Genomic DNA, 12,388 nt, shown 5'->3' with positions numbered 1-12,388 from the left:
CTAGGGATTTTTGGGTGTTTTCTCGGTCTCTGCCGGGAGATCAAGATGAGATGTGTAAGGATATGGTTCTGGAACTTTGAAGGTAGGTTCAGGGGGATAGTACTGGTTGTCGTGAGTTTAGAACAGGGGTTCACTGGAAGATCAGTGTAATGTAGCAGGTGGAGGTGCCACAAAAATAGGTGTAATTGGTGGGGGAGGGTATGGGACTTGTTTAGGTTGTGGAGCTTGAGAAGTATGGGAAGTGGCGCCATGGCATTGTTGGTAGAAGGGAAAGGCTGGAGATGAGTTCACAGTGGGAGGCTCCGGAGGTTGGACTGATTGTGGTATATAAGCAGGGTTGGCGGGATAAACCGGTGGTGGATGCCCTTTCGCTCAGGCTTGGTACATTTTAGCCATCTGTTGCTTTAGATTATACATTTCTTCCCTCATTGCATTAATGTCCAATTCTTCCACTTCTTTCAATGGGTCGACAATACTTGTTTTCGGTTCCTGGTTGGCCATATGCAGCCTTTCTTTCGATCGGGTGTTGTACGAGTGAGTTGCCAGAATGCCAATCAACTAACCATCTTCCTGGGCTCAATGCATCAACAACAACATTGTTAGCGATTAGGTTTTAACAGATTGGCAACCACATATTGGGCATGAATGTACCTAAACAGTTAACCGTCTCGGTTGCATGCGTCATCCCGGCCTTTTAATTGCAATCTTCCCCCTTTTCTTTCTTTTCGTTTTCTTCCTTTCACTCTTGCCTCTGTTCTTTCTTTGTTTTTACTCTCTCTTGATTTCTTATTTTCTCTCTTCTTCTTTTTTCTTGTTTTTCCGCTCTTTTCTTTTCTTTACTCTCTTGTTTTTCCTCTTATTTTCTTTCTCTCTCTTTTTATTTGGTTATGGTCGAATCCTACGGAGATTGCCTACGTATCATGACCCCACATGAATCAAACCAAGCGTAGTTCATGGGGATAAGTGTGAAATAAAGTAAAAAATATTTTGGGATTTTCAGTTTTCATATATATAAAAAACGCTATTACAAAGACTAAAACTAACAAACTCTGATGAAAGAACGAGAAACAGACTCAAAAAATAAACAACCCACATACTCTGATAACAGAAATACAGACTCCAAAACAACTGGCAGACTACAGACTCAAGAAATCACGAATATATCAGTGCCTCAATTGTTTTCGGGACCCGCTGGGTATCATTCGGCCTTGTTGCGGGCCGACTCGCTAAATCCCCTTGAAGGTGGTAGAGACCTTCCATTACCCGGCAAACAAAAATCATCACAGTATCAAAGAACATAGATCTAGTCATATCCTCACAGCTACTGCACTTTATTGCGATATAGTTGGCGACCCTTTTGACTCGCTCTCTTATGATGCCCTTCTCTTGCAACAAATGCCCAATTTGTTTGGTTATGGCTTCCAAAGTTCATTCGGCTACCTGGTTCTGCTCTTGGAGTTGTTTCAAGTCTCTTTCTAGCCGTGCCATTAAGGAGTAACAATGTTCTCTTTCCGCCTTAAAGTTTTTGGCTTGTTTAGCCATTTCACCCTCGAGGTTGCCAATTACCTTTTCCCAACATGTGACCCCTTTTTCATACCTTTCTTTCATCCGTTGAATGAAAGCTGCACGCCCCTCGGCGCTTTTAGACAACCTCGCTCGTGCTTTTGCTAGCTCAGACTCAGCTTTTTGCAAGTCATCTTCATAGTCACGTACCTTTTGAGTGAGGTTGTAAATGAGCCTTTCGTCTTTCCTGCTTCGGCCTGGGTTCTCAGCTTCAATTTTCAACTGTCAAACCTGAGCTCTGAGGGCTTCATTTTCTCGCACCAATCTTCTCCTTTCACCTTCGGCCTCTTGTGCCTGCAACTCATTGTTGAAGGTGACATTTCTCAATTCTTCTCGTAGATCATGGATGATGGCCTTATATTCCTTTTCCTTCTCCCCCCAAGCTAACCTCTCTTGAATTTTATCATCAAAGGCTTGAACATGCGACCTTTTGGTGGGCCTTTCGGGCTCTGGCTCGTTGTTTACATAAAACATTTTCTCAAACCAATCAGCATAATTTGGATCTACTTCCCCCTTGGCGATGTCTGGTACCTGGGTGCCATTTTTTAGATACCGGCAGCTATTCCAATCCTGCTGAACTACAGCCTCGGGCAATGCAGCTTCTGGATGTAACTCTATGACCTGGGTGCTTAGGTCTTCATCTTCAGGCACAATCTGATACCTTCCCAATTGCCTCAAGACCCTCTGCGGTGCATATGGATGGACACTCCTTACGCCCATTATCATCAGGTATCCTTTGGTAACAGTCATATAGATGGCTTCTGTCCTCGGGAGCCATCCTATAGTCCACTCGCCTGACCTGCGTTAAGAACTTTCAAATGAGAAACCCATGCTTCAAATACTTCTGGTGTGTTGTAATCTTTTATCCTCTCCTCATAACTAATGATGAAGTTATTTGGGCTCGAACCGTAACTCATGAATCTGGGATGATGGCGAAGGTGCTCGATCAACCACATTTGCAGAATGATGCTGCAACCTTCAAAAATTGAGCCCCTGCTTTGCATAAAGTCAATGCTCGATAGATATCTGCCAGCACCAATGGGGCGAGTGTATGATCTTCCTTGGTAGTGAGGATTTGTGCAATTCTAGCCATACGAATATCCACCGTCCCTTTCTCATTTGGAAAAACCATGATCCCCAAGAATGCCACAATAAATACGAACCGGTGATGAATTTGCCAAAGGCCCTTGTTTTGTTTGTTGCTCAGACCCTTTTCATGCGTTTCAAAACCAGCAGAATGCCCGAACCTGAAATATAAGAAATGGAAAGCACAACACCCATTGCTCACACGTTCCTTATTCGTCTGTTTACTAATATTTAGGAGGTCAAAGAACTTGTGCACCGATGGAGCCCTTGGAAATATAAGTTGTTGCTTCCTCAAATCCCGTCCGAATTCAATGTACCCGGCTATCTCCTCCAAAGTAGGGGTGATCTCGAAATCCGAGAAACGAAAGACATTGTGGACAAGATCCCAGAAAGTTACCAAAGCTTTGATCAAATCTTCCCGTGGTTTGATCTCAAAGATTTCTATAAGAGAACTCAAGTGCTTTTTCACCCATTTCTGACCATCTTCGTCTAGATCATTCCAACACATACGCAAGTGTAGCCGAGCCTGTTCCCTGGCTACTTCTGGCAGTTCCTGGATGGTATTCATTTGTTCCTGTGGAAGATTAAGGTTAGGGTTGACTCGAGTTGACCCTTTTGTAAATAGTTTTTTAAAGGAGAAAAGAAAAATGAAAGAGAAAAGAAAAGAAGAAAAGAACCATGATTTCTTCCCCTATATGACAACTTTAGCCAACTGGCTATTTTTGCAAATGCAGCCCCTTCCCAATTTCACACGAATTTCGAGGCCGGGGGGAATTATTTTATGACCCCACACAAACTTGTCCATTCTTTGACGAAAATAGCCTTTCGACAATGGAAAAATACTCTGAGGCTATCTCGACAAGAACGGTTTAAGACACTGCCGAAGCTAGATCGGCTTATTTTGACCAAAAATCAAGATTGCATTCACTCGACCACCGACTCTCTTTTCTTGTTTTTCTTTTCTTTTTTTTCAAAAAATAAGGCTGAACCTTATGTAGGTTGCCTACGTATCCCACATCCGGTGAGAATCAGACCTGCGTAGTTCGGTCAGTTTGACACATTTGAAAGAACATAGTGTTTGACTCTTTCTTTTCTGAAAAATTTTGGCAGAGCTTCGGGACGTTTTTCAAATACCGGGATTTTCTTTAGAATCGGGCTTTATTTCCTTCCATACATCACTCTTGGTTTTTCTTTTTGCTTTATTTTCCCTAGTCGATCAGCATGCAAGCCCAAACAAATAAATGTACACATAGCACATAGAATGCATCAGGATGGTCTGTTGTTTCGGGCATACCTGTCCTAGACGGACTCAACCCCTGTATTGAGTCCCCTAAGCCAAATGCACATGATGCAAACAAACATTCCTACTAGGGATCCGGCATGAAGTTGTGTTTTTCTAGGTTTAAATCCTGGGGTTTTGGTCTAGACTTGGGTACCCGAGTGGACAACTGGGGCCGAAGAGGGGGCGACGTACCGGGAGCACTGAAGTCTACCCGGCCTTGTTGCTTGCCCAGCCTCGTTCTAGTTGGTATAATTTATACAGAAAAAGCAGGCTACGCGAACGTATGCACCATTTCCAGAAGACTCAGAAGGGTGGCATAAAAAGACAGTTATATACAATTCAAATAATATTAAGGCGGTAAACAGATTGCATTTAGCATAAAAGATTCACAGAATACATTAATATTAACAATAAATAAAGCCAAACAAAATCATATTAACAAGCTCGAATTCTTGAACCCTCAACCAGAGATTCTGGGTTCGATCCCCAGCAGAGTCGCCAAAGCTGTCACACCTCCCTTTTTACTACACCCTGTAAAGGGTATAAATACAAGGGAGTTTTTCCAATTAAAGGACAATCGAAACGGGATCATTTATTTATTAAAATCAGAGTCGCCACTTGGGATAATTTATGGTGTCCAAAGTCACCGGTTTAAAATCCCGAATTGAGGAAGTTGACTCTGTTCTACAACCTACGAACACAGAAATTCGGGTAAGGAATTCTGTTAAACCGGGAGAAGGTGTTAGGCATTCTCGAGTTCCGTGGTTCCAGCACGGTGGCTTTGATCATACTTGGCTTATTAAAATTGTTTAATTACTGACTTAGATCCTATGTGCATTTACCCTTTACCGCTTTTAAATCACTTGATTATTCGTAGTTAAAGAATTGAGTTATGCGTACATATACTCTTTTCCTTTGGCGCGTCAAAAATCATGTCACGCGAACGTGTCCATAACTAATAACGCTTTGTTTATTTATTTAAGAAAATTTGGTTGAAGTTGCGCGAACTCATCCCTCGAGTTACTTTTTGAATTTGCAATCATGTCATGCGGACATGTCCACAATCACAATGGTATATTAAACATGCCTAAAGCAAACTACGAATGTACAATTATTTTCCTAAAGCTAATGTGAGATTGTTGTGAGGCCAAAAGGACTCTTAGGAGCATACGACATATGGGTGTTACAATTTCAATTCTTCTACTTCATTTTGTTTTAGCTTTCATTAGGTTACATGTTATACACATTTAGGCTACATGCTATACTCGTCAGAATGGAATACACAGCTAAATCTAAACTAATAATGGAATGTGCACTGACCAAAAGTGAGACAAACGAAGCCTCCCCTTTCGTCTCAACATGGATTCGAAATGCAAACCCCAAGGCAAAGTAATTTCTTTTTAAAAATGACGCAAGGCCAAAACAAGACTCGAGATTGAGTCCCTGCAACTCACACAAGGGACGCCTGGACATCAGACTATCATATTCAAACAAATCAGTCCTTTAGCTAATTCAACAAAAGCAATCATGTGAGATTCTACACCTAATTAAACCATTTCAATACTAAATTACACCTCATGAGACTGTTAAATAAGTGAATATGAATTTCAACAATAGACTCATATTTAACATGTTTATAAATAATCAAGGTAATTATATATACGTCTCAGAACCTGAAGTGACAAACCGAAATATTTTCCTTGTCCAAAATACTATAGAACTGAATACTAACTTAAAACTCGTCCAATCAGCCAATTCATGAAAACCAAATACTATTTAAGTACACCAAGCCTGCCATGACAGTTCAAATGAATTGCACAGCAAAAGAAGCTTTCATACAGTCCACATTACTCGATTTGCACGATTGATGGTAAAGCATAACTACTGATTCGACTAAACAAGTTATTCATCAAGTTTCTATGATAGTCTAGGATCAGATTCAGGGATAGGAGTTCAAGTGCCCAAAACCAACATTTAGCTATGAGATATTTGATAGAAAATGGAGTCACCCACCGATTTCAAACCAAATTCAGCTCTCAAAAGGGTACTATCAACAACCAGTAGAATACAATGCACTATACTATTCCAAAACAATGCAATTAAAACAAAATAAAGCTAAGACTATGAGCAAAACAAGGTGATATTATGCTCAAAACTCTAGATTTTCATTTCATCTTTGAATCAGGCCTCACATTAAATAGAACTCAGAAATGTGTACCTGAATACAGTAAAAGAATCAGAAATTTAGCTTGAGATTAGGAGGAAACATCAGTAGCAGCGATCAGCAATATAACAGTAACAACAAAACTCAAACCCAAACTTCTAAAGATCCCAAACTCAATCCATTTCAACCCAGGTGCAAGACTTTGGTATTTTTAGTAGTTTTAAACTAAACAATGAAGATCCGAAAACCAAAAACCAAGCAGAATTTTTGAGCAGTTTCGACAATGAAATGTAGGGAATTTAGTGTTATTCTTTTCAAAATTTTCAGTTGTTTTCTTCAATTTTTATATTTTTTTTCCTCTCTAAAGTTCTCTTGGGTCTGCCTTGAAAGGCAAGAAAGGCTGCCTTTATAGGCAAGGCACTAGGGCAGCAAAGAATGGGTTCAGTTTTGCACTTGAACCCTTTTTGAATTTTTATTTTTGCTCTCATGTCCTCTGTTTTAAAATCAGCATTTCATATAAGTCCCAATCCCAGCTTCTAGGAAGCTTCCTAGGCAGTTATTTGAGAGATTCCCCCAACTAATTACCTAAACTACCCCTCGAACCCTAATTATTTACTCTAGGAAACCAACCTAGCAGAATCCCTGTTGATACTTAGACAGACCGAATGGGCCATGGGTCAATTTGGCCCAACTGTTCAACCCCAAATGAATCTGAATAGACCCAAAACCCAACCCTCAAGGTCAAAGATCTATTTGGCCCAACTAGCAGTTAGTTGATTACCAAATAACACAGAACCATTAAAACTTAAGCCTAAATGGTTTACTAACTAAACCTAACCAAACTAACAATTTTAAAACTAACCTAACAAGACTCCAATTACTCATACATGAATGAATAGACTACGGAACAAATGAAGAATGATTCGAGGAGAAGAGAAGAAACAGAAAATTTAAAACAAACTAAGGACAGATTAAACCAAAAGAAGAAAAGAAGAATACCTAAGAAAAGTTCGGAAAATAAACAGGGGAGCCTGGGTCTTCAGATCCTCGGATTTTCCGGCCAAATCTGATGTTAATTATGGCCTTCTGGGGTTTCTGGGGTTCGTTTTTTATCTAAGATTAGAGGAACTGGGGCAATATTCGAGGATAATGGAGTATGGATTTGGAAAGAGGGGAGTGAGGAGGCTATAGGGTGTGATTTTGGTGGCGTTTGGAGGTGGCGCCGCCACCGGTGGTTGGGGATTTGGGGGCGGCTAGCTAGGGCTTTTGGGTGTTTCTGATGAGGGTGGTGAGCAAAGGGGATTCTGAGGGGGGGGGGGAAGGTTTTTCGGACACTTAAATACACCTGGGGCTTCAATTCTGAGCCGTTTGATCAAGGGGAGATCAACGGCTCAGATCAATACTTATCGAAACGACGTCGTTTGGTTTTGGGGGGTGGGGGAACCGGACCGGGTTGAGACGTGGGTTTGGGCCAGGTTTCGGGTAATTTCATTTGGGCTGGGGAAATTTGAATTGGTTTTAGCCCAAATTTAGATTTTCTTTCATTTCTTTCTTTTCCTTTTTTAATTTCAATATTCTTTCCTTTTCAAAATTAAAATAAAACCTAAATTAATTAATAAATTTTTTAAGCTAAATTAACCTACCCAATTAGATTAATCACTCATCATGGTATTTACAATAATTAATTAAATCCTAAATTTAAAGAAAAACTATGCAATTCAAATTAAAAGTTAAAATGCCAAATGAACTATTTTTGGGATTTTCATTTTTTGTAAAACAAACTAATTTCTAAATTAAATCCTAAATGCAGTGCGTGATATTTTTGTATTTTCATGAATTAGATAAAATAAACATGCACAGACAAATGCAAATAATTAACAGAAAATGCCACAAAATCCAACAAAATTGCAAACACTGAAAGAAATTATTTTGTTTTGAATTTGTTGGAATAATTCATATAAGGCAAAAATCACGTGCTCACAGAGGAAACACAGCATGATCCGGAGAAGTGCGCTTTTGGAGTTGGGTCCGAAAAATTCCTTGGCTTCTTGGTTTCTCAAAGGGGTATTGAAGTAAATTCTGACATGATTAAGGCTATAAAAGATATCCCTGACTAATTGAAAAGTGTAAAGGAGGTACAAAAGACTAACTGGCATATTGGCGGCCTTTAACATATTTGTATTAAGGTCATCAGAGTAATGTCACCATTTATTTTCTCCTTTAAAGAAGAAAAATGATTTCACATGTACTTTGGAATGCCAGCAAGCATTAAAAGAGTTGAAGAAGTATCTGTATAGCCCTCCTTTGATGTCAAAACTGAAGAAGGGAGAGCAATTGTTAATCTATTTAGCAGTATCAGAGGTTGTAGTAAGTGCAGTTCTAGTTCGGGAGGAAGAAGTTACGTGAATCCCTATATATTATGTTAGTAAGGTTCTTTCAGGTGCGGAAACATGATACCCACACCTGAAAAAGTTGGCTCTAGCTCTCGTAGTTGCCTCTCGAAAGCTTAGAACCTACTTTCAGTGCCACCCAATAGATATTGTAATGACCTTTTCCCTGAGGAATGTCCTTCATAAACTTGAGTTATCGGGCCGATTAGCTAAATGGGTAGTTGAAATTAGTAAATTTGATTAAGAGTATAACATCAGATTGTTATTAAGTCTTAAGTTTTGATCAACTTTGTGGCTGACTTTAGCCCGGGAACGATGCCTTTAGCTGCCAAAGAGGTAGTTCTGGTATTAGGAATTATCTGCATGGACCTTGTTTACGGATGGTGTCTCCAACGTAAAAGGTTCCATTCTTAGGATAGTACTGATCACTCCTTCGGGAGAAATACTAAGGCATGCCATTAGAACTGTTACATTACCTAACAACGACACCGAGTATAAAGCTTTGGTTGTAGAACTTGAATTGGCTTCGAGATGATTGAAGTAAAATGCAAATATCAGTTGGTAGTAAATAAGATATATGGAATTTTTTATACCAAAGAAGAGCGCACACAGAAATACTTGAGTAAAGTTCAAGTATTACTTTTCCGGTTTAGGGAGTGGTTAGTGATTCATATACCAAGAGAAGAAAACATAGAGGCAGACACGTTGGCCAATTAGGGCCATCCTAAAAATGAATGAAATTAATTCTGATACAGTTGTTCAACTATTGCATTCAGTCCTGGATACGGATGGGTATTGTGAAGTTAACTCAACCAACCTAATATGGGATTGGGAAAATGAGTTTATAAAATATTTATGGCATGAAAAATCTCTTGAAGATTTTAAAGCCTCTCGAGCATTACGAACAAAAGATGCTCGGTATTGTTTTGATGATGGAAAATTATAAGGTCTTTATAAGGACCGTTGGCTCAATGTTTAGGAATATAAGAGGTTGATTATGTGATGAGAGAAGTTCACGAAAGGGTTTACAAAAATCACTCCAGTGCAGACTCATTGGTGCTCAAATAGATAAGGTCGGTTACTATTGGCCCTAGATTGAACAAGATGCAAATGCGTTTGTACAAAAATGTGATAAGTGTCAGCATCATGCTCAATTAATGCATCAGTCAGCGGAGCTTCTGTATTCGGTGGTGTCACCATGGTCATTCATGAAAAGGGGGATGGATAGAGTCGGCCCTTTGCCTCAAGGGTCGAGCAGGTAAAAGTTCTTTTAGTTTTAACTGATTATTTCACTAAGTGGGTTGAAGAAGGTGCTTTGAGGAAGATTGGAGAGCGTGAAATGATTGATTTTATTTGGGATCATATCATTTATCGGTTTGGAGTACCAACAGAAATTGCTAGTGACAATGGGCCATAATTTATAGGTTCCAAAGATACAAATTTTTTATAAGAATTGAAGATAAAATAGATCACATCCTCCTCATATCATCCAAGTTCTAACAGTCAAGCGGAGTCAACCAACAAGGTGATAATTCATAACCTCAAAAAATATTAGAGAATGTCAAAGGCAGTTGGCCAGAAGAGCTACCGGCAGTATTGTGGAATATCGAACGACCGCAAACTCGAGAACAGGAAAAATATCCTTTTTCCCTTGTGTATGGTGCAAAAGCTTTAATTCTGGTAGATATTAAGGAACCGACCATGAGGTATTCTCGAGCAAACGAGCAGGAATATGATAAATCATTATTGATTAAGTTAGACCTGATTGAGGAGCATCGGAACTTAACTTATGTAAGAATGGTGGCAAAAAGCAAAGGATAGAACGTAACTATAATCGTAGAGAAAATCTTCATTATTTCAAAGTCGTAGATTTGGTTTTGCGGAAGGTAACTCATAATACCGGGGAAATTAATGCTAGAAAGATGCGATGAACCTGGGAAGGCCTTGATATGGAAACTTACTAGGTGATCACTTTCAAATTTAGAGAAACCCTAGAATTAACAAAAATGGGCAATACTGGACCTTACAGGATTTCAGCTATAACCGGTAAAGGGTCATATTAACTGAAAAATCAAGATGGAGTAAAGTTACCAAGCAATTGGAATGTAACTCACCTCAAAAGGTATTATGATTGAAGATCCTTGATAATACTGAAAGTATGTACTGCACTCTTTTTCCTTGAGCTTAAAAGATTAAAAGTTCACTTATTTTGAAAGACCTCGAATCAGGACCGGGGAATGAATGATTAGTCTCATAGAAATAAGTAATACAGTTAGGCACATGTATTGGTAGCTTTAGTTAATTAAGTGAATGTAAATATACTTTTGGAAATAGAAGGAACAAATTAAAGTCCTTTTATTTTTATCTTATTTCTCGTCCAAATTATATGATATGGTCTTTTTCATTTGAATGTTACTTAAATTTCAAATCCTAGCACTAGAATGAACAGGAGATGTCCTCTTCAAGAGCACTATAAATATAAGGACCCTCTTTTATGAAACCTCATAATTAATGGGTAAAAAACAGAAGTATGAATGTCCGGTGTTAAAGTTATCAGATGAAAAAATTTGCGAACTTATCAATGGAAAAAGATATCTTTTGCACAGAAGTTAAGTTATGTCTTTATTTCACAAAATACTAAACTCAATAGAGGTTTAGGCATAATTAAAAAAGAAAAATATACATTAATTTCCTTTGTTAGCAAAATCCGAAGGATGTGAAGTCTCTGATGCATCATTGAAGGTGAAAGCTGCTCAGCATCCGCTCTGTCGCCTTCATCCTTGTCTTTTTCTTCTTCATCTACAACCTCCTCCTCGGTTTTTGAGGACTCAGAGCAAGTACTCGAGGAGCTTGAGGCACTGGGCCTGGCAAGAATGTTCTCAAAGGCGGTTGTTTCCAAGTTAAGAGCCTCAACAATGCATTCATCTATATTTGAAATACTCTCTTTGGCATCCTCCAAAGTCTTTATCCTCATGTGATAAATTGCATGAGTTTTCTTAAGAAGGAAATAATCCTCTTGATCCCAGATTTTAGCATGTAAGTTTTGGATTTTTGACAACAACTAATCATTTTTAATCCTAAAGATATCGTAGGTCCAGCAAAGGTCCATATTTGTCTTTGCATGTTCGCGGTTTTGCTTTATGACCCTTTTGAGCCTTTCTTCCATTATTTCCCTTTTCTCCTCGGCTGGAACAACTTCCTCAGTTTTGAAACGCAAGTTTGATTCTAGGTTGTTGATTTGCTCCACCAAAGCAGACTCACATTCCACTACCACAGTCACAACATCCTACAACTCATCCCACTTGACCTTCAACTCACCAAGCTTTGCATGTAGCTGAGTGGTTTCTTGACTGTGGGCCCTTTTCTTGATCTGTTTGCTCTAAAAGGGCTTCAAGTTTGCCCATTTGAGCAAGCCTTGTCTCTAAAGCCGGGAGGCACTCAGCGAGTTGGTCCCGTGCAACAACAATTTGATCTTGTTCGGTAGAAAGTGTCTCTTTGGCTAGGATCATCTTCTGTAAGCCCTCGGAGGCGAAGAGGTTAGCCTATAAAGTCAAAGATTAAAGATATTGAAGATAATGGTTAGCAAGTGAAAAGGGAAAAGAGAATAATAAGATGATACATGAGCAACAAAGTGCATGTTGTTGTTAATCAGATATTCCGTAGAAAGTGCATCCATATTTCTCCGATCCTTGTTCGATGTAATGCTTCAAGTCTTTGACAACTACCAGCTTGGAAAGCAAGTGGCACTTATTCGAAACCAAAAAGGTAACACTATGTTTACCATTAAGATTTCAAATGTGTGTTGGGAAAGTGTTTTCTATGTTCCCTTGATCAAGTGACTGAGGGGAATATACATCTTCCACTTGTTCAACTGGAGTCGTGGTGAGGCAGGAGCTGATGATG

The 12,388-nt window shown here is 39.2% G+C and overlaps 1 protein-coding gene across 1 annotated transcript; it reads right to left on the bottom strand.

Annotated features, from left to right (window-relative positions):
- Positions 1–1,428: 1,428 nt before the first annotated feature.
- LOC138869018 (uncharacterized) lies at positions 1,429–11,459 on the bottom strand. Its single transcript, XM_070146605.1, has 5 exons — positions 11,169–11,459; positions 3,047–3,223; positions 2,225–2,362; positions 1,842–2,094; positions 1,429–1,760 (listed from the first exon to the last, which is right to left on the bottom strand). The coding sequence occupies exons 1-5, from the start codon at positions 11,457–11,459 to the stop codon at positions 1,429–1,431; spliced, it is 1,191 nt and encodes a 396-aa protein (XP_070002706.1).
- Between the last annotated feature and the right edge of the window lie 929 nt (positions 11,460–12,388).

Source organism: Nicotiana sylvestris, chromosome 5, assembly GCF_000393655.2.
Source record: "Nicotiana sylvestris chromosome 5, ASM39365v2, whole genome shotgun sequence".
NCBI lineage: Eukaryota > Viridiplantae > Streptophyta > Magnoliopsida > Solanales > Solanaceae > Nicotiana > Nicotiana sylvestris.
This window is presented reverse-complemented; position numbering and strand designations above follow the sequence as displayed.

Coding starts and splice junctions, on each gene's coding strand:
- LOC138869018 (XM_070146605.1), bottom strand. CDS start 11,459: ATGAGGATAAAGACTTTGGAGGATGCCAAAGAGAGTATTTCAAATATA. Junction 2,363..3,046: donor AAGATTTGATCAAAGCTTTG/GTAACTTTCTGG, acceptor TTCTTAACGCAG/GTCAGGCGAGTGGACTATAG. Junction 1,761..1,841: donor GCAGGCACAAGAGGCCGAAG/GTGAAAGGAGAA, acceptor CTGAGAACCCAG/GCCGAAGCAGGAAAGACGAA.